General features: G+C 47.1%; 1 protein-coding gene across 2 annotated transcripts in view; it reads left to right on the top strand.

Annotated features, from left to right (window-relative positions):
- LOC135376045 (uncharacterized) overlaps window positions 1–27,967 on the top strand; it is a 259,567-nt gene that overhangs the window by 218,071 nt on the left and 13,529 nt on the right. For both annotated transcript variants that reach the window (XM_064608649.1, XM_064608648.1), the window contains 4 exons: window positions 1,889–1,966; window positions 7,371–7,412; window positions 14,923–14,958; window positions 27,802–27,837. In XM_064608649.1, coding sequence (XP_064464719.1) covers window positions 1,889–1,966; window positions 7,371–7,412; window positions 14,923–14,958; window positions 27,802–27,837 — 192 coding nt within the window. The remainder of the gene's footprint in view (window positions 1–1,888; window positions 1,967–7,370; window positions 7,413–14,922; window positions 14,959–27,801; window positions 27,838–27,967) is intronic.

Below are 27,967 nucleotides of genomic sequence, written 5' to 3'. Positions count from 1 at the left end.
GTTTCGAATCGCATTTGTTGCGAGTTGAGATTTTGCATATGCGTATTGTTAGGCAGAAAGCCGAGACAGGTGTAGTCAATGGAGGAGTGGTTTTTAATGACAGCCGAGAAAGGATGGAAGCCGAGACCAGAATGAATTGGTCGCGGTTTCGCGCGATGGTCAGAACGATGGGGATGATTGCGATCGGTGACCTTCCTCCTAGTATACATAGCGGCTGTATCTAAGACGGCGCTGTGTTTTGCGTTCCACGTACTTTGTCGTGGAGAAATGTCCACAGAGGTGTCTTGCAGTGCAACTTCACGGTGTCTTGTCCTCAATTGAACGCCAGTCTGTCCGTATGCGTACCATTTTTGCTTGTGTTCGCACTTGTCATATGAGCACTTGTCATGTCATGCCAGAATAAGACTATGTGAGAAGGGGGAAAGGGGGGTTATATGGCGCGTGCGAACTGTGCAGCGCGGGCTGCACAGCTCATGGTAACAGTTCAGTGTGAAAACTTCCCAATTGGATCCATTGCATTTTGTAAGCACTTTAAACGTTCGCCTTCGGTCTGCGCAGAGCCGTAGCAATGGGAGAGCGAGAAAGTCAGTGGGCCGGGCGCCCCCGCCGGAGAGGGCGCCGAACAGCAGGCCCTGGCAGGATACTTGTACAGTATAAAGCGGGAATGAGGAGAATTTCAATTCATGATATCGGCATTGCGCGTTTTCTTTTCTTTGCGTACAGGGCTTCGGACGGCAGTGAAAGCGTGCGGGGAGGAGCTTCACGTTTACCCTGCCCCGGGAGCAAACTCGCCTCGCGGCGGCTCTGGGTCTGCGTAACACACCTTCCGTTGAAGCCTGTCCAATGGCAAATTATCCCGGTTGTTTTTGTGCAGTGCAGAGCTTTGTGTTAGTGTGCCTTCAGTCTCGGTGGTATTGGTGGAGAGGAGTCAGATTTGCCGTTGTTTGCCTCACTAACGTAGGCAGCGTTACGATTCTAAGCAAACGAAGAGCGAACGGAAGGGCAAATGACGCGCGACGCAAGTTGGGTTGAAGCGGCCGTATGGTATGCACGCTCTAGCCAGTGTAAAAGAAAAAATCGACAAAACATTGGGAAATCGCCATTACTTATGTTTTCTTCATGTAATTAGGTTCGACTATAAATAGAGCAGGTTCGTCTTCGCTTGCATGGCAGCATTTGTTTTGAAGTATAACACGCGGGAGTCACTAGTGCTCTCTAATTTACCCTAGTTGTATAGCATCATTCACATATTTGGGCGATCAACTATTCCGCGTTGGTCCACATTCAAATCAGACACACTGCTAAGTTCAGGTTAAAAAAGCAGTATGATGGTTAGGCCGAAGGGCCTGTTGCAGATAGCGGAAAAGAAATAGGGAAAAGTGACAACTGATTAGATTATGATGACTATCTTGAGCGTCAGCCAGAATAACATCGCAAAAAACATGCAATACGGAGTGTTGGGCCACGATGTAATGCGATGTTGAAGATCAAAGAGTAAAGTGAGCAGACGTACCAATTTAGGCGGCAGAGTTCCTGCTTTCGCGGTCGTGGTCCAGCTGTTCTACCAGCCTGCTCGGGGACGGGTTTTGTTGATAGGAATTGAATGATGGTACTTCAAGCCACCACAAGAGTATATGCCGACGCACTGGTCTATCGCCTCAGACTTCAGGATGAGCTCCAGCAGATCGCCACCAATCTGAAGAACAATTCCAAGATACGCATTCTTGTGCAACATACTGTCCAGAACTGGCGGAGAAAGGCATCATAGTGTATTTCTTTTCTTTCTTTTTTTTTGTGGCAGAGCGGAGCCATAGGAGAAATTTAGTAGTTATCTATGTGTTCGACGTTCTTTTATCCTCATTCTGAGAGAATCTTTTCCTCATTACAGATATGCGATTACACCGAGAGCACAATGCGAAGTGGAATGCAAGTTGCTATGGAGAAAGCTGTGGATGGCGTACACCTGGTAATTACACATGAGCTTCTTTTTCATTTTAGTAGTACAGGTAAAATATGGGATTACATATCCAGTACGGCTCGCTGCTAATAATCTTTCAAAACCGCAGCAAATACGAAGTGGCGATTCATAAATTCACATCAAGCGCGAAGTTAATTCTGGTATAACATTAGCGAATGCGACACAAATTGTGCTGTAACTGAGACGAACACATCTTCTAAACTTTTTTTGAAAACTGCAGTACTGTAGTCCTCACCGTAATCCTCTAACTACAGTGTCTCGGTCAACCACATTCGAGTGAGGCGCAACCGAATGCCTCAACCATGGCCGACTGAACTGAGTAGCAAAATCAGTTTCACGGACGGCACCGACCTTTCTTGAGAGCAGCGGCAGCGCCTGTTAAGCAAACAAAAAAGAAAAAAATCTAAACGTATAACAATTTCGAATACTACATCATCAAAACAGGTCGTTACTTTGGACATTTTCTGGAGTTGTGTGATGCCTCAAGAATGCGTGTTATTGTGTCTTGGAAGGATTGAGTACGCAACACAACATTTTTACTCCTGTTTCCCATTTTCACATTCACATTTCAACAATATTGCGAAACATGTTCACAACACTATTTTTTCCTGCTTCCCTGCTTTCTGCGTCGCGCTGCTTCTTTTTTTTTTTCTCTCTCTTATATGCGCTTTTCAGACTCGTTTTCCTTCGTAAATATATTTACAATGATATATCATTGTCCTCGGTGAGTTTTATATACATTGGGTACATGTTTCTCGTGCTATCGTCTGTGTACGGTGTGCTGTACAAACGATGTCTTCGAGTCTTCGAGCAAGGAAACGAAAAGCAACGCGCCACTATCGACACACCTTGTGTACACGTATCTACGCTGGTGACTATTATGCCTTTGTCTGAAGGTGACTTGTATGAATGTTATGCCTTTATTGACATGAGACACAACTGCCCTCAACAGAAATGCCTCGACAGAATGTCTTGGTGACAAAACACACCACCCGACCTCCCTGACCAGTTTGCTTTCTTTCTTTTTCCCCTTTCTTTCTTTCTTCTTTTTAACAGGACTTCCCAGTCACCCGTGTAACGCTCAGCAACTTGGTGGGCGTTAACAAGGGGATGGCTAGGAGCCCTTTGCGCCCCTGAGAAAAAAATAAAGGCACTCGCTCGAAGACAGAGCTGTTGGAAATCTTTTTCGGTGTCAGCAAGTCTGTTGTGAATCATGTGCACCGGGACTCGTCGGTCGGAACAAGGCTCGTTCTTACAAATACCTTTGGGTCCGGATCCTAAGGAACATGAATGACATATCGTGAACTGTAGCGCATTCTCGCTGCATTCTTCATAACATCTGCGAATACATGAATGACAGCATCGAAGTAAGCTGGGTGGAAGACTAGCGCCACCACGTCAAGGAAATGCCACGATAACCGGTAACAGTTACCAGTGACAGAGGCGCATGTGTATGGAATGCCGTCGCATTGAACATTTATGGGGCAATGTCTTAGTGAAGTCGACATCTGACACACTTAATCTAACATACGGCATCTAGCACACCACGCAATCGGCCAATCCTAGGGCCACCAAGAGTGTGTCCACCAAAGGCAACGTCAGATTATTTTTTTCAGCCTTTTCAGAAGTCGATTTTACTGAACTGTCTTGGAGTGAAGGGACAATGGGTATTTCGTACTTTACCTCACACGACAGGCCCGATTCCTTGAGAAAGCAGACGAGGCTGCGAATTTTGGAGTATCTTTCCGCGAAAGCGCCTCTGGGATGCAGGATATCATCCACCGTACCATTCCTGCAATGGCTCGAAGGCTATGAGCACTGCTCGGACTTCTCATCAATTCTGGCAGTGACTGCCTTACATCGTAACTTCCGGCCGTCATCATTACTTCATCTGTCATCACATCATCTCATCTCATCCTGGCTACAATTCTGAAGCCGCCCACATTCGTGAGGCCAACAACGGCAAGCCGGTTTACGCCACCACCACCACCTCCCACCTCTTACGACAGTCTCCTCGACCGTGGATAAGAGGGAAGATGTCTATGCTGCCGTGGTGCAAGCCTACAGCGCTTCTACTTGCCAGCTCTGAGTAGAATGGTCGAACGATACCGGTTCCGTGAACCAGCGCACCACCATCCAGGTGAATCGATAGATGCATTTGGTACGGCGCTGCGAACCCTTAGTACAAACTGCAAGTTTCAGGCCATAGCGGAAGACATGATTTGTGACCAGTCGGTGGAGAGAACATTGAGTCAGACTGTCACGAATCGCCTTCTACTACTGCCCAACTTGACTTTGGACACTGTCCTTGCAATTGCAAAGCAAATGGAGTAAGCGCAAAAATAATATGATCTCTTGGTTGCCAGCAACGCCATGCTACAGTCACAACTGTAGCTCGCGATGAGAAGAAAACGTCTAATGCGTGTTATAGATGGGGGTCGACGAAGAACTTGAACAGTCAAAGTTGCCCAGCTAACAACAGAACGTACCGGTCATGTAAGAAGAAAGGACACTTCGAGTCAGTGTGCCGACAGAAGTCTTCAGTACAAGCAAACTGTGATGTCAAGGAGGTGGGCGTAGACGTCTATGGAACATCAACGTCCAACACAAAGCAAATTTTCTGTCAAATACAAGCTGTGTGCGTTCCTTTACGTGTTGTGGTCGTCACAGACTCAGCGGTCTCTCTTTTACCTTCTAACGTCTACCATGAGAAGTTCTGTGATTTGTCTCTGTACATGTCACGAGTTGTACTTAGAGACTACACTAAAGCCATCCTCTCCACATAAGGAGTATTCTGTACTGCAGTATGTTTCGGCGACAGGGCTGCCACTTAAACATTTCAGGTAGTCGGCAAAGGTGCTACCATTGCTGCCATGGATATGTTTATCGCCTTGGACATTGCTATTGTACCTGCTCAGCAGCTTTGCCGGAAGGTGTCGGCGGCACCTCTAGCACAGGTACCTTCAGTACAACCAGTACATTTCCCTTGCGGTCCGTGGAAGCAGTTGGGAATAGATATCGTAGGTCCATTGGACAACCTCACTGCACGCTGCCGTTTCGCTATCACAGCAGTGGTTTATTTCAAATTATTAATGGTCGGAGATAGCGTTTGTTTCGGACATCACCACAGACGTTATCCTTGAGATTTTAATGGACATTTTCGTTCGCGAGGGATACCCTGATATTTTCGTTTCGGACCACGGGCCTCAGTTCGAAGATCTCCACTTCAAGTGTTCTGAGAGAGTTCACTCCACTTCATAGAGTTCTGAAGCGATTCCTCCAAACGGTTCCACTCACTGGGAGGAATGTTACTCAATATGTGAAAGCATTCCTGGGGATCTACAGGGCTACGCCTCACGCAGCAACGGGGTTATCGCGTTCAGAACTGCTACGTCGGAGGTGCATGAAATCCAAACTCGACGTAGCCAGGTTCCCTAACCTGGACAAACATATTCAGATGGAAATGGCTTCTATACATGAGCGTATCAAGAAGTACTAGGAAGAGCCTGTAGATTATTTCGTCGAACACCATCGGGTGAGAACTCTTATGTTCCACTCAGGAGAATATGTACGCGTGCGTTTATCAGGTCAACGTCTGAAAGGACCCCAGGCGTATGGTCCGCCCATCGCCATCCAAGAGAAAGTGAGACCCTGCACGTTTGTCTTGGCGGATGGGACAGTCCAAGAACGCGTCCAGACTAGCTGCCTCCGCAGTTGGACAACAGCCGGCCAGCTCAGCATTACCTCCTCAAACAAGCGTCACCCCTAGGCGTTTGGAAAGGTGGTGGCGGTGATCGTGATGGTGAAAGAGCTCGCCGTTGTCGGCCTCACATGGGTGGTCAACGTCACGACTGACGCCCTGGGGGAATGTGCGTCCTGGGCCGACTTCTAAGGGAACTGTGCCGACATATGTCTGAAAGCTCATGAGGAAAACCTAGGAAAAACCCCAGACAGCACAGCACGCACCGGGTGAACCCGGGTGAATGCCACGAATGTTCCGGTCCGCTCTGCGTGAGCTACTTCTTTGTCAACCTATCCCTCGTTCTTTTCGTCATTGCATCGACACAGTACACTACTCTCCCTCTGAAAAGCGTCTTTATGGTTGGAAGCGATCCGGTGGTTTCCGTTTTCTTTCCAAACGCCCTTGACACCACAACCGGCACCAACCGGCAAAGTTCCAGGGAGCAGGAGCGGGATTCGAACCTGGGTTCGAATCCCGCTCCTGCTCCCTGGAACTTTTTCAGACGGCCTATTGCCCGCTACAGACACGGACCGGGAAAAATACCAACAAAGACGCTTCCATGCGCTTTCTTATGGCTCCCGGCCTGTTGACTTCGTCCTTCTACGTGTCTTTTCAGCGCGTTTTTCGGTATGCTGCACACATCTTATTTAGGAAGCTCCCCGCAAACTCCGCGTTGCCCAGCCCAAAGTCCAACGTACGTACACCCGTTTGAAGTACACAGGTCTGGCCATGTCACGTCGAGACTGGGAGGTACCCAGGCCCGAATCCCGGTGCCGGCTGTGCTGTCTGGGGTTTTTCCTGGGTTTTCCTCAGATGCATTCAGACATCTGTCGGCACAGTTCCCTTAGAAGTCGGCCCAGGACGCACATTCCCCGTCAGTGGTGACGTTGCCCACCGCTGTGGGCGAGCCATTTCACCACCACCACCACACAGGTCTGGTGCCGTTCGCGTCTCTTGGCCACGGTTTCGTCCTCGCGTACATCGTTCTCCCACCATCGTTTCTTTGCCTCGACTTGGCGTTCCTTAACTTATCTTATCGGCATTGTATCACTCCAAGCGCTTCGCATTTCCTGACTGTTGGGCCACTTTGTTTCCGTCCAGACAAAGCGCGTTGGACAGCTTGGTCTCGATTTGCGACGCCGTTCGCGTGCTGTAGAGGCGCGCCGGGCCCTGATGTCCCGTCTATGAGACGGCATACGTGCTCTCTGTGGCCGACGCGTACCGTGTGAGGGTGATACGTTGACAGTCGGTAGTACCGGGCACGGGACTTCCTCACACATCACACAACTGCGGCGATGAGTGACGCGATACCTCAGCGATTATCAACACAACTCCACACTACGAAAGGCTAATTCCTTTGTTGCGGGCACTTATTTTGTTCAAGACCCATACCCACGATGTGCCAAAGTACGCTTTTTTTCTGCTGGGAAGCATTAGAAAATAACAATAACTCTACAGAAATGCTGTGAAAGTATAGCTGTTCGTCAAGGGCATCCCTGTTTAATCTAAAGTTGACTAGCAGGTAAACAATATTATGAGGCATCACGTCGATTATAAAAAGGTGTCTTAACCGTTCTTGATATTCCAGCATATGCCCATCTAATTGTTAGGTACGCGTATTTATGCATACATAATTCTGTTTATTCGCAGGCCCAAGCACTTCTCGCGGGAAAAACCACAGGCACTCCTGCGGTAAGAACAAAATTTCGTATTTCGTAGGTGCATATAGGGTGTGGTTCAAAGTAGACGCAAATGTTTCAGCAGTTATTTTTAGAATTATGTTAAATTAATTAATTAATTTGGAATTTAATTATGTACAAAAAATATCATGACATCGTAACTGTTTACGCTTGGACGTTTTCAACCCAGTATAACCGGAGACGCCTATTAGTGATGTTTTTGAACTCCTGGTTTACAAAGATTTCCTCATGCTTGTTTGGGAGGAACGGCAGCTGGTGGCGTAGCATGTGCGACCCATATTGTGTTCGGCAACGGGGTACCTTCCAGGTTTCCCTGGCGCGGGTTTGAAGAGCTTTAGTATTTTTCTCCAGTTACGACATAGTGTATAGCTGACGATGAAGCTGATCGTCAGAGAGTTTTAACAGGGTAATGGCCCTATATTCGTAGAAGTATTTAACAGATACGATCGTCTAGTCGTCGTAACAGCGGCTGTCGGTGTGCCCGGAAGCTTTCATTGGAAATAGCGCGTACTTCCTTCTTTTGAATTCTAGACAATATATCCTTATTAGTTTTAGTTGTGGTTCCCCACACTAAGTGACCATAACAAAGGTAAGAGAAAAAAAGGGCGTTATATAATTTTTGTTAGACAAAAGTTGGAAGTGTAGACCTAAACTTCTCTAAAATCCGATACTCTGAATAGCTTAGTGGAAAATTCACTGACGTGCACGTCCCAGCTCATATGACAACCCAGGAAATGCACACATCACAACCAGAGAAATGCACACCAAGTATTTTAATGTCATTTATGATTTCAATTTCAGAGTTTGCTATTTTCAAAGGAACTTTCAATGAAATTTGCTTTTCTTTTTTTTTTTTGTCGAAGAAGTACAGCTTTAGTTTTCTTGCTACTTATTTGCGAGCAATTATAGTTGGCCCAGTTATGTAAAGATAAAATCACTCCGTCGGCCCTATGAAGGATTTCATTAAGATCTGTGCTCGTAAAAAAACAAAAATTAAAGGCTGGCATCGTCAGCATAGATGACATAGTGGACGTTGGAGCTAACCTAAACAACATTATTGATGTAAATATTGAACAGGAGAGGTCCAAGAATGCTGCACTGAGGTACACCAGAAGATATATGAAGGGGAAAAGATAATTTACTATCGATCTCCACTGACTGTTGTCGAAAAGTGAGATAGGATTTCAATAGGGAAAGAGGTACTCCACTTATGCCATAACGATATAGTTTCTGCAACAGGACTGTATGATTTAATGAATCAAAGGCCGAATCAAAGGCCGGATCGAAAATCAACATAACCTGCTGATGTAATTTATTTATTCTCCAGGCCATTTCATATAATTTCTTTTTGTGTGAAAAGTGCGAGCTCTGTGGAGTGCCCCCTAGGAAAGCCGTATTGAAAGTCCGTTATTGTAGAGAACTTGGTAATAGAGGAATCGAGCTATTAAAAAATAACCCGTTTCAGAACTTTTGAGAAAATAGTCAACGACGATATCCCAAGTTACCTCGGTCTCCGCCTTTGACGAGGACTATCACTTTTGCTATTTGCATACTATGTGGAAATTCGCAATTTGACAGGTATCTGTTCAATATGTGAGTAAGTATGCGATTAAGTCGGCAACATATTTCACAGGTGCTACCTGGGTACCAAAAATGTCACTGCTTTTGTTACTACGCAAGCCACGTAATATGGAGTAGACTTCATTGTCATTTACTGGATTCAGAAAAAAGGAGGCATTCACAAAGCCAACGTCAAGTGCAGAGATTGATTGCGGCCGAGTATCAGTGGCCATGTTTACAAAACGTTGATTGAAATGATCAGCTAGAGCACTTCCAGATAGCACAACACCACTCACTTCGAGCTCCGTAATCGGTGGCGAGATGTTCCAACGGTGCAACACAGAATCGATCCTTTTCCATAGAACACGAGAGTTACCTAAAAACAAGAATCATCAATCGGTAGTCGATAATATTCGTCCCTACCGCCGCGAAGCTCAGCATTTAACTTGTTTCGGAACCTCTTGGAATCCCGTAGTTTTTGTGGGTCGCGTGTCTTCAAAAACTTCTTATACAGGCAATCTCTCTTACGCATCCTCTGAATATGGGAAGATGTAATGCAGGGCTTTCTGATGGTACTGGATTTTTTCCTGGCCTTGCACAGAAAGTGAGCTTTATAGGTATTACTAAATTTGCTTAGAAAAGCATCACATGCAGCGTCCATTGTGACCAGAATAAACGAAATCCCACTTTATATTAGTGATAGCTTCTCGAAAACTATCCAGTGCACTGTAATTTATGCATTGATATAAAAAGTTATCCTTAGCTATGGGTACATTACAAGAGTTCTCAACAAACAGAAATATAGGTATGTGGTCAGAGATTATAGCGCCTCCTTTCAAGAGTGACATTCTTCATTTTTAACAAAAAGATCTAGTAGCCCTGATGAAGTTTGCGTTATTCCAGTGGCTGTATTAATGACATTTGGGAAACCATGTGAATTGATCATATTTTGGAAGTTCCAACTCTTCCCCGTGTTGTCAAAAAGATTTATGTTAAAGTCGCCTCCTATAAACAGGTGGTAGTTATTTACAAGATATTTCTTTAGCTCATTTGTGTTGCCCGATGGGGACCTGTATAAGACCGCAAATAAAAACGATTGTGATTGAACACAGAACGCTTCTTAATCAGAAAACGAATCGACTCAGAAAAGGAATCGAGTTTTTCACCTCTCGAACATGTCTTTGGGAATAATGCTACTCTGCCACCCCTCTTATCCTTCCGACCCACACAAAGGACATCGTGCATTGGAAAAAACAATTCCTCTCTTTCATGGGACCACGTCTCCGTAAACATGAAAACATCGAACCCTATATATTCATATCCTAGAAAACAGCGCTACTATGTTGTCTTCCTTGTTATGAACAGAGCGCACATTGTGATGGAACAATGATAAAGAACTGGCAACAAGACTGGAAAGTTCAATCGGAAGATAAGGCATAAAAACTTAGATCAACAAATAATAGCAATAGAAACATATCTTTTCCAAGTCATCACTAAATACAATTTGAACAACTGGCGTGGTTTCTGTTTTGCGTGCGAAAATTTTCCCGTTTTTTGTCCATACATATGGACAAAAAAACCTGATCCGAATTCACGTTTGCGTGCAATCGCAGAACCAAGGAGACGTTTCATTGCTGGACAAAGATGTTCGTTGACAAAAATAGGACATGTGGGAAATATGAGCCGTTCTTTCTTCGCTTTTTTTGGAAACAGTTTCTCGTTTAGTTCGACTTACAAACTGCACAATAATATTGGCTGCTTCCTTATTGTTTTTGATTGACACTCTGTGGCACACCTCGAGGTCTCCGGCGTCTTTGACCTCTCCTAACAATGTACCGGTTTTAGTTACCATGCTTATATTTTCATTTGCATGGCGTTGGTATCATGGGAGAGTTTTGAAAAATACTCGTTGTTGGTGAAATCGCTGCCTGCTTTGCACACACGTTCCCTGTACTATGGAAGCACAAAGACTGGTCCATCGTACCAACTTGTTTGTGCTGCCAGCAAGAACAGCTGCGTGACGAAGAAACATCGCGTCTTTCACAAGCTCTTGACGCCGCGGCTCTTTAGAAGGACGGCAGCGAAGATTAGATGATTCTGCCGCGAAGCGCAAACTTTTTGGCGTGCTATCGTACGAACGGAAGAGTGATAGCTCCAGAATGCGAAGTTATAGAGCGCCTAGAATCGGTGAGTTGCGGCGCTGTCAACGTCGAAACATGCCGGAGTTGACCACAACTGCTTTCGGTTTCGCCGGATCCGCAATTGGGAGCCCCGGTATTGCCCGTCGAGAGATGGCGCCGTGATGAAAGGGTTGCCAGCCGGAAGGTTTCCCAGCAGCTCACTGGAACGCAATCTTTGAAATTCGATTCTTTAAAGAATATGGCAATTGCAGCGAAGTGTTTTGCACATTGATGTATTACAAGTTACAAGCTTTCCGATTAGCATAAGTGTAGACGGGTTCATGCTTACTTCAATGGTAGAAGTGCAAGGGTCCCTTACTTAAGGGTTACTTTTCGGTCCCTTTGATGAAAGGCTGAAAGAGCATCAGGGGAGGTCAGAAATAAAGACAGCAAAAATTCCCACTTCACAGCATATAGACTTTTATGGTTGTGTCCCTTTATATTTGAAGATAGATATAACGAGCGAGAGGAACAGGGAGACACTGCTACCAGAAAAGGACAAACACAAAACAAATTCTCAATTTGTGTTGTGTCTTCTCCTTTTCTGTCCATGTCTCCCGGTTTCCTTCGCCCAGGACCAGCACCTGCGTCATGTAACTGAAACGACCAAGATATAAAACATAATAGTAAGCATATAAGTAAAAAGAAGTGTGCCAGCAAACCGACCGCTGCCCTTACTGGAAAACAAAAAGTCTTATCGCGAGCTCGACATGGATGTGTAGTGTTATCACCCTGATACTGGCAGCCAATAGAGTGACGGAGTTCCTCCACCCTGCTTGTGAAAAAAAAAGTTATGTCGTTGTTCGATTTTGTCGTCTAGTATACACGACAAAATTGTTGCGACAAAACCTTCGCAACTTTCTGCTGACTCTGGTTGCAGAGTATCCGCAAACAGAGTCAGTAGAATTTTGCGACGATTGCGACAGTGCTGTCGAAATTATTCGTCCTTAAAAGTTTTTGTCCCCCCAAAACATCGCCGCTCCCCGAAAACCGTGTGTAGCTTCCGTCAACATTATTAATAACAATATGAAAAATTCGATCTCATTTCCGAGCGCGATAATAGGCAGTGGGGGAATGGAAAGTGAAAAAAAAAAAAAAAAAGAATAATTGTGTCCAATTAAGATGTCCTCATGGCCCCAGGGTTGCTGTAATCGCGTTCGGTAACGATGATTGCTATTGCTATAGTTGACAGGAGCTCTACTGACCCAATCATTTGTTAACTATAAGTTGTGTACTGCATTCTTCTTGGTTCTGCATTGCCGGGCATTTCTTCGTCGTCGAGCTCATGATGCTCTCAAAGCTGGTCAGCGAATATACGGCAATCAGCCGTTCCACATGCAGGGCTTCATTGCACATCCGGCAATTGGGTGTTTCAGAGGAAGAACACCTCTCTCCGCTGAGCAGCGCGATTCGCAACTGCTATAGGAGTAGCCCATTGCTCCATGAAGTGCCGCGGACGATGCTGGGGTGTGCCAGCATGAGTAGATGAAGGCTTTAAAGGAGCTATGAACTGTACCAAGCGAGCCCGCCGACTGTGTCGGCTCCAAACGACGATTATAACGTGTTGTCTGACACCTTTTGTATAGGTGAATTTGATAGGTGCGTATCTTCAGCACATAACATGCTCCTAGCCAACCATCTTACCGAATGATAACGTTCTCGCCTATGATTTGTTGATAACGAGAGGCGAAGTTTATTATGTATCTATTACGCGTGGCTACAAAATGGGCTACGCCTCCCGTTTTCTACAAATCAGAGACAAAAACGTTGTCCTTCGGGATGATGGTTGGCTAGGAGCGTGCCATGTAGTGAAGTTCATCTTGAAGAGGGTAAAGTAGAATGTTGTGTACATCCGCGTTGGCGTCTGATTGGGTGCTACAATACTTCAGATGACGTAACGATGGATAGAGGTATCCGGACGGGGGTGCGTGTACTCACCCGAATAAGAGAGAGAGTGCGTTTTTGTGTTAACGCTGCACAAGTTATGAAGCAGAAGAATTGAACAATAGATTGTAAATAGAACTACGAAGCGTTGAAGAAGAATATTACACCCATTAAACCCGTATCTAAATACATGCATATAGGAGTTCTTACCTCCTTTAATAAGAGGAGTTGTGCCGGGTGGTGGGAATCGCCAAGGGAGCTGCTCTACCTCATAGCTGGTGATGATGTCGAAGTAGTGATGTGAAGGAGCGTACCGGTAGGTTCGGAAAGGCGACAAAAACTACAAGTTGATGCCGAGAGAGCGATCTATGGTGGATTCGTACAGTAATATAGTGAAATCACCGACAAAAAGGCTAAGGCACGCAGACAATGCAGATGATGGTACAATCAAAAACTGCAGATCTAAGAAGCACTATTGATCCACAAAGTGCATTTACATAGCTGTTTGTGTAGAAACGTTGAACCTGGAAGAGTCACATTCACAATAAGAAAGTGAAGATGCGCAAATTTTTACATGCGACCAAAACTGGTTGTCACGGAAACCTGGTGCGTTCCCGGGATGCTGTACCACTGGGACCTACTCGCGATCGCACCAGGTGAAATATCCTCCGTAGGTAACCTCTGGATAAAAGTAGGACGGCGTTTCATCGGCGAAAGTTTTCCGGCCACACAGCGGATACTGAGCAATGAATGAAGAAGAGTGAAGAAGAGTGGTCGGACTGCCCTATATGGTCAATCGACACACATCCCCATGCGCCACACAATGAGACAAAGGAGAGATGCTACTAAACTTAACAACAACATTTAATTTTACGGTTGAACATCAGGATTCCGCTACACGGAATTGCACACAAATTATCACAGGAAACTACAATATCTATTCGACAATCTAATTACAGCAATCGCGTAACAAATTCGATTCAACTAACGAAGCCCTTGCAAATGGTGATTCAAGAAGTCTTATCTGGACGAGGAAGTCGGTGGCAGTCCTGACGATACTTCAATGATTTCTGTGTTGATCCCACGTGGTGCAGTGTCCGATGGGGTGGTGATTCGCACTCCACTTCACGAACTTAGTAGGCACAGACAAAATGATAACTTGAAAAGTCTACATACATGCGTGGGTAATTTAGGAGGCTGGTGTGGCCACGTCCGATTCCTTGTCACATTGTCTACGACTGCCCCATGTCGAAGTCTTCCCTCTCTTTTTATGTGTTCGGTTTGCCTCTTTTCTCACTGTACATGCCGCCGTCAAGAAACAGGTTTTTGCATTATATCGGCATATACTCGGCTCCTTTGCCCCCAACCCTAAACGACAACATGTCTTTCTAAGTGCAGGAAGTGGCATCTTGTTTACTGCATTCCACTTAATAAAAATAAGTGATTGACCGGTGGGAACAATGGGAGACGACTCTCCCTTTTAACTTGTCGGCGCCTGGCTACCGTCTAATCCTAATGCGTAGGCCCGAGTGCTGGTTCCTCTGACAGTCGGACATTTGAATTCTTCCGCCAATCCTTTGGGGCCGCCCATAATGACACTACGTCGGCGAGCGAAGGCCGAGGGAGGGGAGTGACGGAGCCCCACATAACCCCCAGGCATATGCGGGAGTCAAACAGTTCGGAGGGAAGCAAAGTCAACATTCCCAAAATATGAAGAAAGACCAAATATACTAAAGGCCGGTTTTTGTCACACAGGCAAACTGGTGATATCACACTTGCTATCGTTCCAGCTGGAATGGGACTCGAATAGTGTACATCCGTTTCGAGCTGCTTGTCATATGCTTGTATTATATGGCTTTTTTTAAATTTATGTTTCAGCAAAATCTGGTGTGCCTGGCCCTTATCGCGTTTGATGTAAGTACCAAATGCACTGCACTGTAAAACATTGTGGTACAGCCGGCCGCCTAAAGACTGTATTATGGGGAGGAAGATGATTGTGGAATGGAACCCTCTACGGGAACGGCCGCATCCGTTCCAGTCGATTTCTCGAACTATACTGTCATTTAATTCCTCGCGATGGAGCAAGGAATAAGAGGAGGCGATCACAGAAGCGTCAATACTGCAGCCAACCGTGTGACGTCGCTTCCAGCCTTACCGTTTCGGTTTTACATTTGCCTGTATTGCCTTTTTTTAGAATTCATGCAGAATGTGATTGTAGCGTGTCGATAAGGCATCCGAAGTAAGCAGAACGTCCTCATTCGCGCTCTCGGGTATCGTGACGCTTACACAGATTCCAGAAAGCTCAAACTCACCCTACGTTCACATTCACTTGGTTCACACTATTCGCTTCTCTCGAATGCCGATAGGGCGCCTAAGTTTCTTCCTTTCTCCACATTCCTCACAGACCACTGATCACGGTATCAAAATTGCCGCGCGAAATAGTGGCATACTTGTGGCGTGATAGTTACATGATGGAATGCATGACAGGATCAGACTGTGGATCTTGAGAGCGTTCCGAAATTTCCTCTCTTAAAAAACGAGAACACGTCACTCCTAAAAGGCCCAACCTCATGAGGCGTTTTACAACGGTTTATCCAACATCCTGCCGCGGCGTCTTGCGAGCGGCACTCAGAGTGGCGGAGAGCAGTAGAAACGCGACGCAGCTTCCGAAGTCCGACGCGAGCTGCCGTTTTGCGGTGAACGGCGGAAGAGGTACGAGCGAGGCGCGCAAGCGACCAATCATGAATTAGCCTTGGGTTAGGTTCATCCGGTCAAAATCGTTAGATCAAAGTCGTCTGAAGCGATTGGACCTTAAGAACCAACGACGACGCGGCCTTAAAAAAAGAGCTGTCGCTTCCGCAGCTAGGAAGGATCGCTGATCCCAAAGGGGCAAATTGGAAAGTGCAAAAGCAAAGGTATAACTTCGAGAAATATCTAGCCCAGACTATCTATTGAAACAAGGGAAAGGGTGCAGGCTAGCTGGTATAGATCCATGGAGAAGCGTCTGAGAACTTACGTGTGTCGTCCCCCCCCCCCCTTCTGTGTCCGTGTCTCTCGGTCTTCATCACGCAGGCTATCTATCTCCCGCGCGATGCATTTGATTGCTCATTCTATGACCAGCGCCCTACAAACCAGCTAAGCATGCTTCCTGAGGGCAGTGCGCTCGAGACGTATCCAAGCCGCGCGCGAAGGTTGTCACAAACACACACGTGGTACAATTTTCGTGGTGCATACTTTAGCACTCTCTTTCTTGCGAAGAAAAAAGAGGTACGTTAGCAAGAGCAGGTGGACCGGACGTTTCTCGATATGGAGCACAAAATTCCGCGTTACGCATTAAAAACTCTATGAATTCACATTGGATATGTAACCAGGTGAGTGATGTACCCTATGGTGATCCGGTGTTGGACGCGGTCTTCAAAGAATCAGCCGATGATCGACGCAGAGAGCTGTTTATTTACAGTATCTACATGGCGTCTCGTAGAGGCCACACTTCACATTCAGATCCAGAACATTTCCACAAACCAAACTTCAGCTTTTAAAGGGTTCCCGCTGGAATGCCGTCACGTGCTACCCATGATGTGACGTCATATTTCAGCCAATCAACGCATAATTAATGAAGACAAACTCCTTTTCTCAAGTTTTCGTTCATTTACATCGTTAGAAGCTGATGTGTGACGAGCCACAGGGGTTACAGTGCTTCCGCAAATGAAATGCAAAAAGAGAAAGGGAAAGATTCCAAATAACGTGACAAGGTGAAATGACACCTTACTCGCGAAGGGGAAATGCGATTGTAGACAACATCCGGTTGGTTTTGCGCCGTGTAGAGCGCTTTCTATTTTGACTCATTTTTGTGTGTTTTAACGCCTGGTCCAACATAGCTCGAGATACCCCAGGATTATGGTCCCGGAGGTGTTTGTGGCATCCATTCTGCAGCTTTCGTTTACTTTCTGACAGGCATTCTGGGGGCGGGGTTGCAAGATGTATTGGGCCTTAGGGGGCGTGGTTAGACTTAAAATTGGTATTTTGCACCCAAAACATTTCGTCTTACTTCAGTAGCATCCTAAAAAATGTGTTACAAGAACTTTATGGTAAACCGTGCTAAAGTAAAGTGCAGCGTAATTACTCTGGACGGGATAATTAGGGGACAGTGTTACACAATGATTGAAAATTGAGTTCATTGGCAATGCACCGTTTTATAGGACAACAGGAGCCATAATGTGCTGCAGAGCCCTTTAACTCATATGGCGATGTGTACCAATGAAATGGAAATTTCGACTAAGACTGCTGCCATAATCGCGATACCAAATTCGCCCGCAGAGTGCTCTGAGGCCCACACTCTTAAAAATGAACTTCACAGCACTGCACGCTCGTAGCCAACCATTATCTCGAATGATATCGTTATCTGCCCTGATTTGTTGAAAACGGGAGGCGTACGCCTTTTCTGTGACACTTATGCTGTTCATAATTGTCACAGAAAAGGCGTACGTCTCGCGTTTTCAACAAATCAGGGCAGATAACGATATCATACGAGATAATGGTTGGCTACGAGCGTGCAGTGCTGTGAAGTTCATTTTTAAGAGTGCATTTGAACGTCGCTGCGCGCTCCTTCGGAACACGGAAGTAATGGTCATTGTACCTCCTGCTAGAGTTCCGGCCGTTCATTTCGCTGTTCATTTGCGATCCGAAGTTTATTTCCGCGCCATTTTTGTTTTTTTTCGTGCTTATCCGACGTCGCGCGCTCCTCAACTGTTCGCGAAATGCTTTGCGACTCCGTGCGACCGCAGGGCAGGCCAGCGGGCTCGTAATCGTGAAAACAACCCAACGCACACTGTACTCACGAAATGCTGATGGCACCATAATTCCATACGACGTTTACACTTCGTTTGGTCCGTTTCTTGGAATTGCTAAATTTCCTTTTTGCTGTCGTTTAAAAGCTGATCTGAACGTCAACGGCGCACACAGCAAAACACCACGGTGCTAAAAATGGTGTTTCTCTGATATTTCTTACATATGGCGAAAAAATAAAAATGAAAGCTACCGTAGAGTGTAGCCGTTAAAAATGTCGTGACAGAGAGCAAACAAAATTCATAGTAGGCCATCAAATGTGAAGGAAAGTTTGACAAATTTTAGGAAAAATACTAATGTCAATTCAAGAATAGCAATTTTCATGTACCTTCACTAGAACAGATAATATGTGGTACCATGTTACATACCCCACGTGACTGGTTCATCTTTGCTTAACTTTGTGCGTCAAGTGAAATGTATTTATTTCCTTGAACCCCAGGAGTCCTAGTGGGCCTAATATTACAAAGGTCCAGTGGTCCATGGGTGAATGACCGTTGCTTGTAGTGCATGAAAGATTACATCGAAACCGCATCGACACCAAATTGTGCCTCTATTGTCATTGCACATTTGAAAATGGGACGGTGCTCAGGCGTCAGAGTCACCAGAACATTCCATCTGAACTGTGGGAAGTGTTCGTAGGATGATATTCATGTCTGGAAACATCACAACACGCGTAGAGTCACTTTGAAGTTGGGACCGTATAGCGCGTGTCCTAGCGCGAGTAACGCGCCGTGGTACTTTGGGCGCGAAATTTCACGCGGAGGACCAGTTTGTATCGCGTAGTCGAGTGCGTCAGCAACCTCTTGACATTTCACGCGGACGGCAACGCGGCAATCACAACGCAGCTTGAGTATCACATTCGAGTTCCGCAACCTATGGAAACCGCCGTGTTTTTATTTTTACGCGAATCAGTGTGTTATATGGCTGTCATGGAAAGCCTCTCAAAGAGAGTGTCATATTCCAAGACAAGGAGCGGACACAAAAACGTATTAAAGACCGCTATGTGAGAACAAATTGCAACGACACTTGGTTGATCAGCGTTCTGTCCGCATCCGGCTAAACCAAATCAACGTATATAGGCCTCTTCCGACATATAGTTATGTGCTATACAGCGCTAGGAAATAGTGCGATAATTTTCTCCTCGCAGTGCTCCATACCGCTAAAAATTAGCGCTTGACGGAGTTGAGCTCGTGTCAACTTTTTCAGCGCTAATGTTAGCACACCATTCATGTTGGCCAATGAGGTGGCCCTTCAGCGATGACGTCGCGAAAGTCGTGGAGTTGCTTCCGCATTTCACGGCACGGCGACCGCATTGGAACGAGCGAGTCTGTCATCCAAAATGTCTGGTAATTTTTCGTTCAGTGAGTTGATTAAACTTGTTCGTCCGCATGCTGTTGAACTGGGAAGGCTCCATGACCGGAGAGGCCCCAAACGACCGCTCAGTGTGAGAAGGATTTCAGATCCATACACAGTAAAATTATTTACACTTTTTTGTTGTGAATGGCTTGTCCCATGGCGCACACCTTTTTGGTGTTGCCTTTACACTCAAATGATGGGTGTTTTCGAATACACCCTTTACTTAAGTGGATTCCTAATAAAACCCTGTTATAATGGGCGTTTCAACACAAAAACACCCTTAAAGGGGGAGTATTCAATTGAAAACACCTGATGGAATTGTTTGCTGGCAAATATTCCCTCGCAATTAGCTAGTGTAATAGAAGCTTCTGCGGCAGCATGCCGAGACCAGTGGCCGAGACATACAGTTCGACGTTCTTGCTTCTGTGGCAAGCACCACCCTGAACACGGCAGACTTCCAGCCGTGGTTCCATCGTAAAACCTAAACCGGAGGTCAATGCGTCGCAGGCACGCCTCTTTAGCTTGGTAACACTGTGGGACCAACGTGAGTGCCGAGGCTTGAAGTGACCTCGGGCACCCTCAGTAGCCTATATTGGCGTGTCGGATGGATCATATACTGAAATACAATTTGTTGGGGCACGTTCGTTACATGTGGTGGGGCGGGAAACGTTTGTAACGGTGACGGGAATGCGTTTTTGCAATCAACACACACGCTTGCAACGAGTCAAAGATATCATCTAAATACCTAACATCCTTCCCTGTAAAATACTGTGTTTTTATCTCAGGTTATCGTCTGTAATGTGATTACTTGCTGAGGGAGCTGTGAAACCAGCATAATTTTTCTCTCACGAAATAAAACACAATTTTTAACACCATATTCCCAATTCAAATGGGGTGAAAAAAGGTGTATTAGGCGGTAAACACCTGTTTTAACACTCCACTTTACACCCTTAATGAACGACATTGGATAAAACGTGCACCCTTGCACCCTTTGCGGAATAGAAAATGGTGTTTTTATAAGAATACACCTTTTTTTGGACAAATAAAGATGCAAAATTATTTACTGTGATAGCCCCCATCATCATCGAGATCATAATAAAGGGTCGTTTTTCGAACCGCAACCATTTGGTGGAGGTGCGCTCGATTTCCTTCCTCCTAAGCCAGTAAATCTGGAACTCCGAAGCCGTCGCATTGTACCTATGGCTAATGCACCCCATTCCGCAGCCGGCAACGGTTCTGCCTCGGGAGGACAAGCAACCGCGTCGACTATCCCCGCACCCGTAGTGCGGCAATGTGACCCGCGCACATTCAACGGCATCGACGGCCAGGATGTTGATGATTGGCTCGACGAGTTCGACCGCGTCTGCCGTCACAACAGGTGGGATGACAACAGCAAGCTGAATAACGTCGCCTTCTATCTGTCCGGGGTCACCAAGACTTGGTTCCTGAACCATGAGGCGGAATTCCAAGCCTGGGAACGATTTCCCTCTCGGCTACGGGATTTATTTGGCAGGCCCGCCTTTCGGAAATCAGATGCTGATCAGAAGCTGTCCTCCCGTGCCCAACATCTCGATGAGTCGTACATGTCATACGTCGAAGACATTCTATCTTTGTGCAAGCGTGCAAGCGTTACAATTCCGAGATGCCTGACGACGAAAAAATTCGCTACATACTCAAGGGGATACGGGAGGATTCCTTCCAACTTATCATGGCAAAGGACATCACTACAGTTGCAAAATTCTTGCATTCTGTAAGAAACTACAGGACGCAAGAAACCTGTGCACGAAGGAAGCCCATCTCCAGTACGGCGCCTCTGTAATCGTGTCCCTCGGTGATCTACGTCTCTTGATCCGAAAGATGGTGAGGGAAGAACTTTGCAGGCCTTCACCACCTACGAGTCAACTACTGAGCCAATCTACTGAGTCAACAGCGCTTCTACAGTCGGTGGTACGGGAAGAACTCGCAAGCGCAATTGGACAGCGCAACACAGCCCAGCTCCAGCCCTCGTACGCTGACGTTGTTCGGTCGGTCAAATATCCACCCGAGTCCGGCGATAGCTGCAGTCTCGGAAGCCCGACAGCAGTCCATGATCTACTCCCCGTCCATGCTTCCAGGCTCTCAACTTCCTCTCGGCATGTTTCTGGACCAACCCCGACGTCGCCCAACATGCTACTACTGCGGCATTAAAGGCGCTCATACAATAAGGCTCTGCAGGAAACGCCAACGGGAGGCTTTCTGGGGTGGCCGCCTGCAATTTGCGCCCTGCATGTATGGCCCTCGGCGCCATACACTGATGCCTGTCCCTCAGACCGCCCATTTCGTTACGCCATTGATCGCTATCCCTACTCTGCGCCTCCCGCCGCAACATCCGGTGACGGACTCCGGAATGACGATTACGCCGGTTCACCGCGCTCCCGGTCTCCGGCCGGTCGCCGCAGGCCACTGTTACGTAGCCCCATACGCCTTACATCCCCTCATCCCCAGCGGGTAAACACGTAGTTGCAGTTCCTGGGGGTCGTCCTGCATCGACTGCACCGCTTTCAAATGTCCCCCCACCGCATCCTCGAAACTGCATCGACGTTTCCATTGATGGCCATTCTTCATCAGCACTTATTGACACCGGCTCCTCTGTTCGTATTTTGTCTCCGAAGATGTGCAAGAAGCTGCGCAAAGTAAAGCTCAAAGGTGAATTCCTTCTCAAGTCGGCGTTTAACCATGTTTCTCACACGACTGCTTCCTGCACCGCCCGTATAGCGATATCCGATGTATGCTTCCCTGTGGAATTCCGAGTCGTCCCTGTTACATTGCATGACATTATACTGGGCTGCGATTACCTTCAAGAGCATCACGCTACTATCGATCACTCTCGCGGTGAGATTACTTTGCCTACAGGCCCGTTCAACGCCAGTGAGGCCGACTGTTGCGTCCTTAAACTGCACGTTGAGCACGACACCGTACTTCCCCCTCATACTACCATATTCATAGATCCCGTCTCCTCTGAAGCATCGTGTACTCCTGAGGTGATACTGTCTCCCCACCATGCTCCGCTCGCCCGCAAAGGTCTCGTCGCTCCGTTTTCCCTCTCACGAATTGACGGCGGAAAGACGACTCTCCCTGTCAGCAACACTTTATGGGAGCACTTCCTCTTGCCGTGCGGGTTTGTCGTTGCCACCTTGTGAAGCTCGGCACCGAGCATGCTCTCGAGAATTCTGCCGACGCCGCGGTAACTCTCCCTTATCCAGTGCACGGCTCGGCCATACGTCAAACTGTTTCTCCCTCGCTTGACGATCGGAGTAGAGGCATGCTTCTGTTCTTATTACGAAATTATGCACATATATTTGACCTTGATAAGTCACCTCTTGGGGTTGCACGCGACGTGGAACACTGAGTTGACACTGGCTCTGAAAGGCCTCTTCGACAAAGACCGTATCATGTTCGACCGACCGTATCGAACGACAACAAATTGATAAGGACGTCGCCCAAATGCTGTCCAAAGAAATAATTCGTCCTTCCTCGAGCCCTTGGTCCTCATCTGTCGTCCTGGTTCCTGAGAAGGATGGATCTATATGTTTCTGTATTGATTACCGACGTCTCAATAAAATAACCAGGAATAACCAACATGCCTATGTTACTTGGACGAAGTTGTCGTTTTCTCGGAAACATTTGAAGACCACCTGCTTCGCCTTGAATCTGTATTCTCCGCATTCCAGTCTGCGGGCCTCCAGCTTAACGGGAAAAAGTGCCATTTCGGCTTCGAGAAGATTAAAATACTGGGTCACGTTGTCTCTGCAAACGGTATTTCTCCCGATCCTGATAAAATCAAAGCCGTCTCCGATTTTCCGAAGCCAACCTGTGTCAATGAGCTGCGGAGTTTCCTTGGGTTGGCATCGTATTTCCTTCGGTTTATCAAGGGGTTCGCCCATATCGCAGCCCCTCTCACGGCTCTCCTCTCATGCGAATCCAACTTCCACTGGGACTCTCACTGCGAGCTTGCTTTTGAGCGGCTCAAAGCTCTGCTTACAGCCGCCCCTATTCTGAGGCATTTCGATCCTTCCCTTTCCCGTTGAAGCGCGTACCGACGCCAGTGGGGCAGGCCTATAGGTGCAGTTTTAGCACAGCGCCACCCGGATGCGCCAATGGAGCAAGCAGTTGCCTTCATCAGTCGCACATTGACTAAAGCAGAAAAATACTACTCAGCCACCGACAAGGAGTGTCTTGCCGTCATCTGGGCCATTGGCAAATTTCGCCCTTACCTATACGGCCGTCATTTCTCGGTCGTGACCGATCACCATGCTCTTTGCTGGCTTGCGTCCTTTAAAGATCCGTCTGGACGTCTTGTGCGCTGGGCACTAAGACTCCAGGAATTTGATTTCGCTGTGCATTATAAGTCTGGAGGCAAGCACCACGACGCTGATGGCCTTTCCCGATGTCCACTGCAAGACGAGAACTCCGCCCCGGTACTTTCTTATGAGGATGTCATGTGCCTTTCCCAGCTGGACCCAAGCACTTTCCCCTCAGAACAGCTTCAAGACGAGGCACCTTAGCTTTTTCAAGACCTACGAGGGGATCCGTCGCAAGTCTTTTTTGGCCGGGCATGTACAGGAACATCCATCGCTATGTGTCGTCATGGCCAACTGTGCCAACAACGCAAGTCTACCGCCATGTCCTTTGGTTATCTACATCCTCTGCCACCCCCCCTCCATCCCTTCGAACGGGTCGGAGTAGACCTCTTTGGTCCCCTCCCCCTGTCCACTTCTGGAAACCGCTGGGTTGTAACGGCAATTGATGATTCCACCAGATACGTCGTTGCTTCCGCCCTGCCTTCCGCTACAGCTGCTGATATTGCCCAGTTTTTTTATTCAACGTATCTTCCTCCAGCACGGCGCCACCAGAATTCTGTTGAGCGACAGAGGCTGCCAGTTTGTGGCTGAGATTGTCAAGGAGGTCCTCTCCAGCTGTTGTGTCACGCACCACTTTACGTCTCCTTACCATCCACAAACAAACGGACTCATGGAACGATTCAACTACGCCCTCGCCGACATGCTGTCTTTCAATATCTCGCATCGTCGAGACACCTGGGAGGACCTCCTTCCATACCTGATTTACGCGTGCAACACTGCCACACAATCGACAACTCGCATCATCCCCTTCTTCCTACTTTACGGCCGTGGGCCACTCCATACTATTGATACCTTGTTCCCTTACGTGCCTGATATCTCCAACCCTGTACTTGCGAGCGCTACCTGCCGTGCAGAAGAATGCCGACAGATTGCCCGCTGCCGAAACTTCGACACGCAAGCGTCAGCGAAACAGCGTTACGACGCGTCCCACACTAACGTTGGTTGTCGTCTGCGGAACTTGTTTCGCTTTGGGTTCCCCTGCGGAAGCCTGGCCTTTCGTCAAAATTCCGCTGCCACTACGTTGGCCCCTATAAGGTACTCCGAGCGCTCAATGATGTAAGCTGCCTCATCCAGCCACTGGACAATCCCGTTGACCGGCGCCGTCGGTCCACTGAGTCTCACGCCTCAAACCATACATCGTACGACCTGTGAACAAATCTCGCCCTCCACAAGAAGGTCGCCCGGAGAGCTCCTCTCCTGAGGGGGTGGGGTGGGGGCAGTTGTGAGAAGGATTTCAGACCCATCGTCCCCATCCTCATCGTCATCATAATAAAGGCTCGTTTTTCGAACCGCAACATCAGCTACATGTCGGAACAAGCCTTAACTCTTTTCTTGCTTAGTTGCTTTTCTTTCTGTCATCGAAATCTGGTTCCTGTAACTAACACATATTTTTATACTGTATGTGTTCTAGTATGTTTTGCATCAGTGTATACTGCACATGTACTGGCAACACTAAGCGTTCTTATTTATTTATTTTTTGTTTTCTTGGCGGGTTTCCCGCTTCACGACCTGCACTTGATCCACTCGATTTGGATCGCGTGGTTTCGCCGGTTCGTTCTGCGTGGTAGCGGCTTAAAGCCTTGAAGTACGCACCATGCGGTTCCAGCTTAACACACGAACAAACCCAGGAAAACAGTTATCTTTCAACGCAATAATAATGCGGTCATACGACGCTGTCATCCGACGTCGTCCCGGCGCTGCGACTCCGTTCGCAACTGCCCGCTAGACCGGCTGCACGCGAAATAATCCTATTTCGAAACTTTGCCGACCTATCTGGGACCGCGCAATGTTCTTCGGCAAATAAGTATCTACTATACTAGTATAGTATACTAGTATACTCGACGTAGTAGTACCATGTGCTTATGACGTCTTTTTTTTTTCTTTTTTTCGGCAAAGACTCTGAGCTGTGAAGGCCTGATACAACAGATACCACGTGAGGCGGGGGTTCCGGTAAAATCTGCAGATTTTTTCGGAGTATAGTCGGCGATGCTCCGTGCAGCGACCTTGGCATCAATGCAGCGCCAGAACTGCAGTTTGAAGACTCTGCTCTCAATGTACCTATAGAACATAACTGCTCCGGACAGAGCAGTCAGACTTGCTCAGGAAGTGCTTCCAATCCGTCATTGGAATTCAACATTAGCACGCGCGGGGACGGGATCCGGCTCTTTCGGTAAACATGGGGAACGAGAACGTGCTCGTCACGACCCATGCGCTGCTCCTAACACATGTCGTTGATTCTTCGGAAGGAACGGTCACACAAGGGATCGCAACTGAATGGATGCGCGCCGTGTTACGCTATCGTGATACTGATGCACGGCGCCATCATTGCTGCCAAGCCTTCGTTCGAGGGATGCGTAATCGTTCAGGGAGAAAGTAAAATGCACAATGTCTGTAAAATGCGAACGTACTACAATTCCTGAAGTGCGTCTTCCGTGGAATGTCACCTAGACGTTAAATTCTGCCGTCTGGGTAAGCACGAACGGCAAGGACAAAAGCGGAGAAATCGTTTCGGAAAGTATTTTACCCCTTCCAAGAATAACTTCGTCAAACCCACAGACGTGCAAAACAGTAAAAACTGCACGAAGCCAACTTCTGTAGTCACGTAACCAAAATGTAGCCAACTAAGCATAGCTATTTCTAGGCAAAAAGTAGCTACCTGTTCACGACGTTTGCACGGCCCTTTTCCTTTATGACCAGGTGTGACGTAAACAAGAGGGCAGGAAGTCTGTGGCTGAAGGGCAACATTTCTTTGAGACTGAGAAATAATTAGAGGGGACACACAATCAAGAGGGAGGGCAACACGGGACTAAACGAGACACTCGTTTGGTCTTGTCGCTTGTATAATGAGTGTATATGTGCTATAACGGGTGTTGCGTGAAAGGCTCACCCACAACTGCTAATATCGAAAAGTTTACTTTTCAGCGAGCATCCATGACATTCTGAGTACTGAGCACTGAGCGGCTCATGCCCCCATGCGCTCTCTTGAATAGAGCTCTTAACATTTAATTATACTTCGAGCACTCAGTACCTGTGTTTTACCGGCCGGAATCTCCAGGAAAAAAAATGCAAAACCAGAGAAACACCCGCGTGGACCATTGTACTGTTTGAGTATTTCCTTGGTTCTGGGTTGTATATTTTCTGCACGACAAGCGTACCACTGCGCTCAGCCATCTGACTGCCAATTATGTGATCATCCGCCTCGCAACTACCATGGCAACTTCGTCCTGCGTTCGGCTGTCGATGCACCAGGGTTGCTGTGGACGCCGGCTGTTTGGGCTCCTGAGCAGATGTGCTTCGAAAATCCGCTCATATCGTTTTCTTGCGTGTTGCGGGATTGCTGACTATCAGTTCAGCAGAACAGCCAAAAAATAGGCAACTCGGTGTTTAAGACTCCATTCCATTCTGAAAATAGCCCAATCTGGCAAAATTGGAGTCCGACGAGAAAGCGCGACGCCGTGGACAATGCGGGAAACAAAGTGGCGCTGCTCCTCCCATTACCTTTGGTTGTTTGAAAACAGACGCTGGGCGGTTGGCACTCGCGCAAGGGGTGCTGGGACAATGTCCGAAAGATGCCCCTGGTAACCTTTAAGAGACCTTCACGCCTTTACGCTTGCCGTTATGGACACGAGGGAAGTTAGGGGACTAGCACTACAGAACTCACGCTCATCAAACAGTATTTCCGCGCTAACGGCGGGTACCAGTGACGCACCGTCGTCCGATTTAGGTACGGTTGCAAGCTGGGACTTCCTTAGGTCGGCTGCAGAATCTCTGCCAGCGATGTCTTCCGCTTCTTCGAATGGAATACACTCATGAAAGAAGTGTTGTTATATAACGCACCTTTTACAATAGTTTTTCCTATATACACTGTTATGAAGTGCGCTTTAGAGAACACACTTTTTAAGGTTTGAATATTACACAAAAGCTACCTGCCAGAGTACAAGCTGTTTATGCCGAAAAGATATACAAATTCCTCGAACTACTTCTCGTAGCTTCGGAACTAGCTTCAGATTGAGATGTATACCGTAAAGTGTGAATGGTGCAGGATGTATCATGGATCACCACATACAGTGCCTACCGGTATAACTGGGCTCCGGTGCCCTGTAGGAGCTATATCGCTGCGATATGATTAACATTTCTTTTTTCTTGTTCATTCGAGATTGGCATGGCCTTGTATTCTACACCTGTGGATGCGGTGAGTGGATCGTACTAGGTCATACTAGATATTCAACCGTCTGAAACAAAGCCTTGTTTTGGACTGACTGTAGCCTGCCTTCCCTGACTCTTGTGGTTTTCGTCGTACAGACAAGATGCACCGTAATTAT

Source organism: Ornithodoros turicata, unplaced genomic scaffold (genome assembly GCF_037126465.1).
Source record: "Ornithodoros turicata isolate Travis unplaced genomic scaffold, ASM3712646v1 ctg00000996.1, whole genome shotgun sequence".
NCBI classification, from domain to species: Eukaryota; Metazoa; Arthropoda; class Arachnida; order Ixodida; family Argasidae; genus Ornithodoros; species Ornithodoros turicata.
Note: the sequence above shows the minus strand (reverse complement) of the source record. Positions and strands in the feature narration are given on the sequence as shown.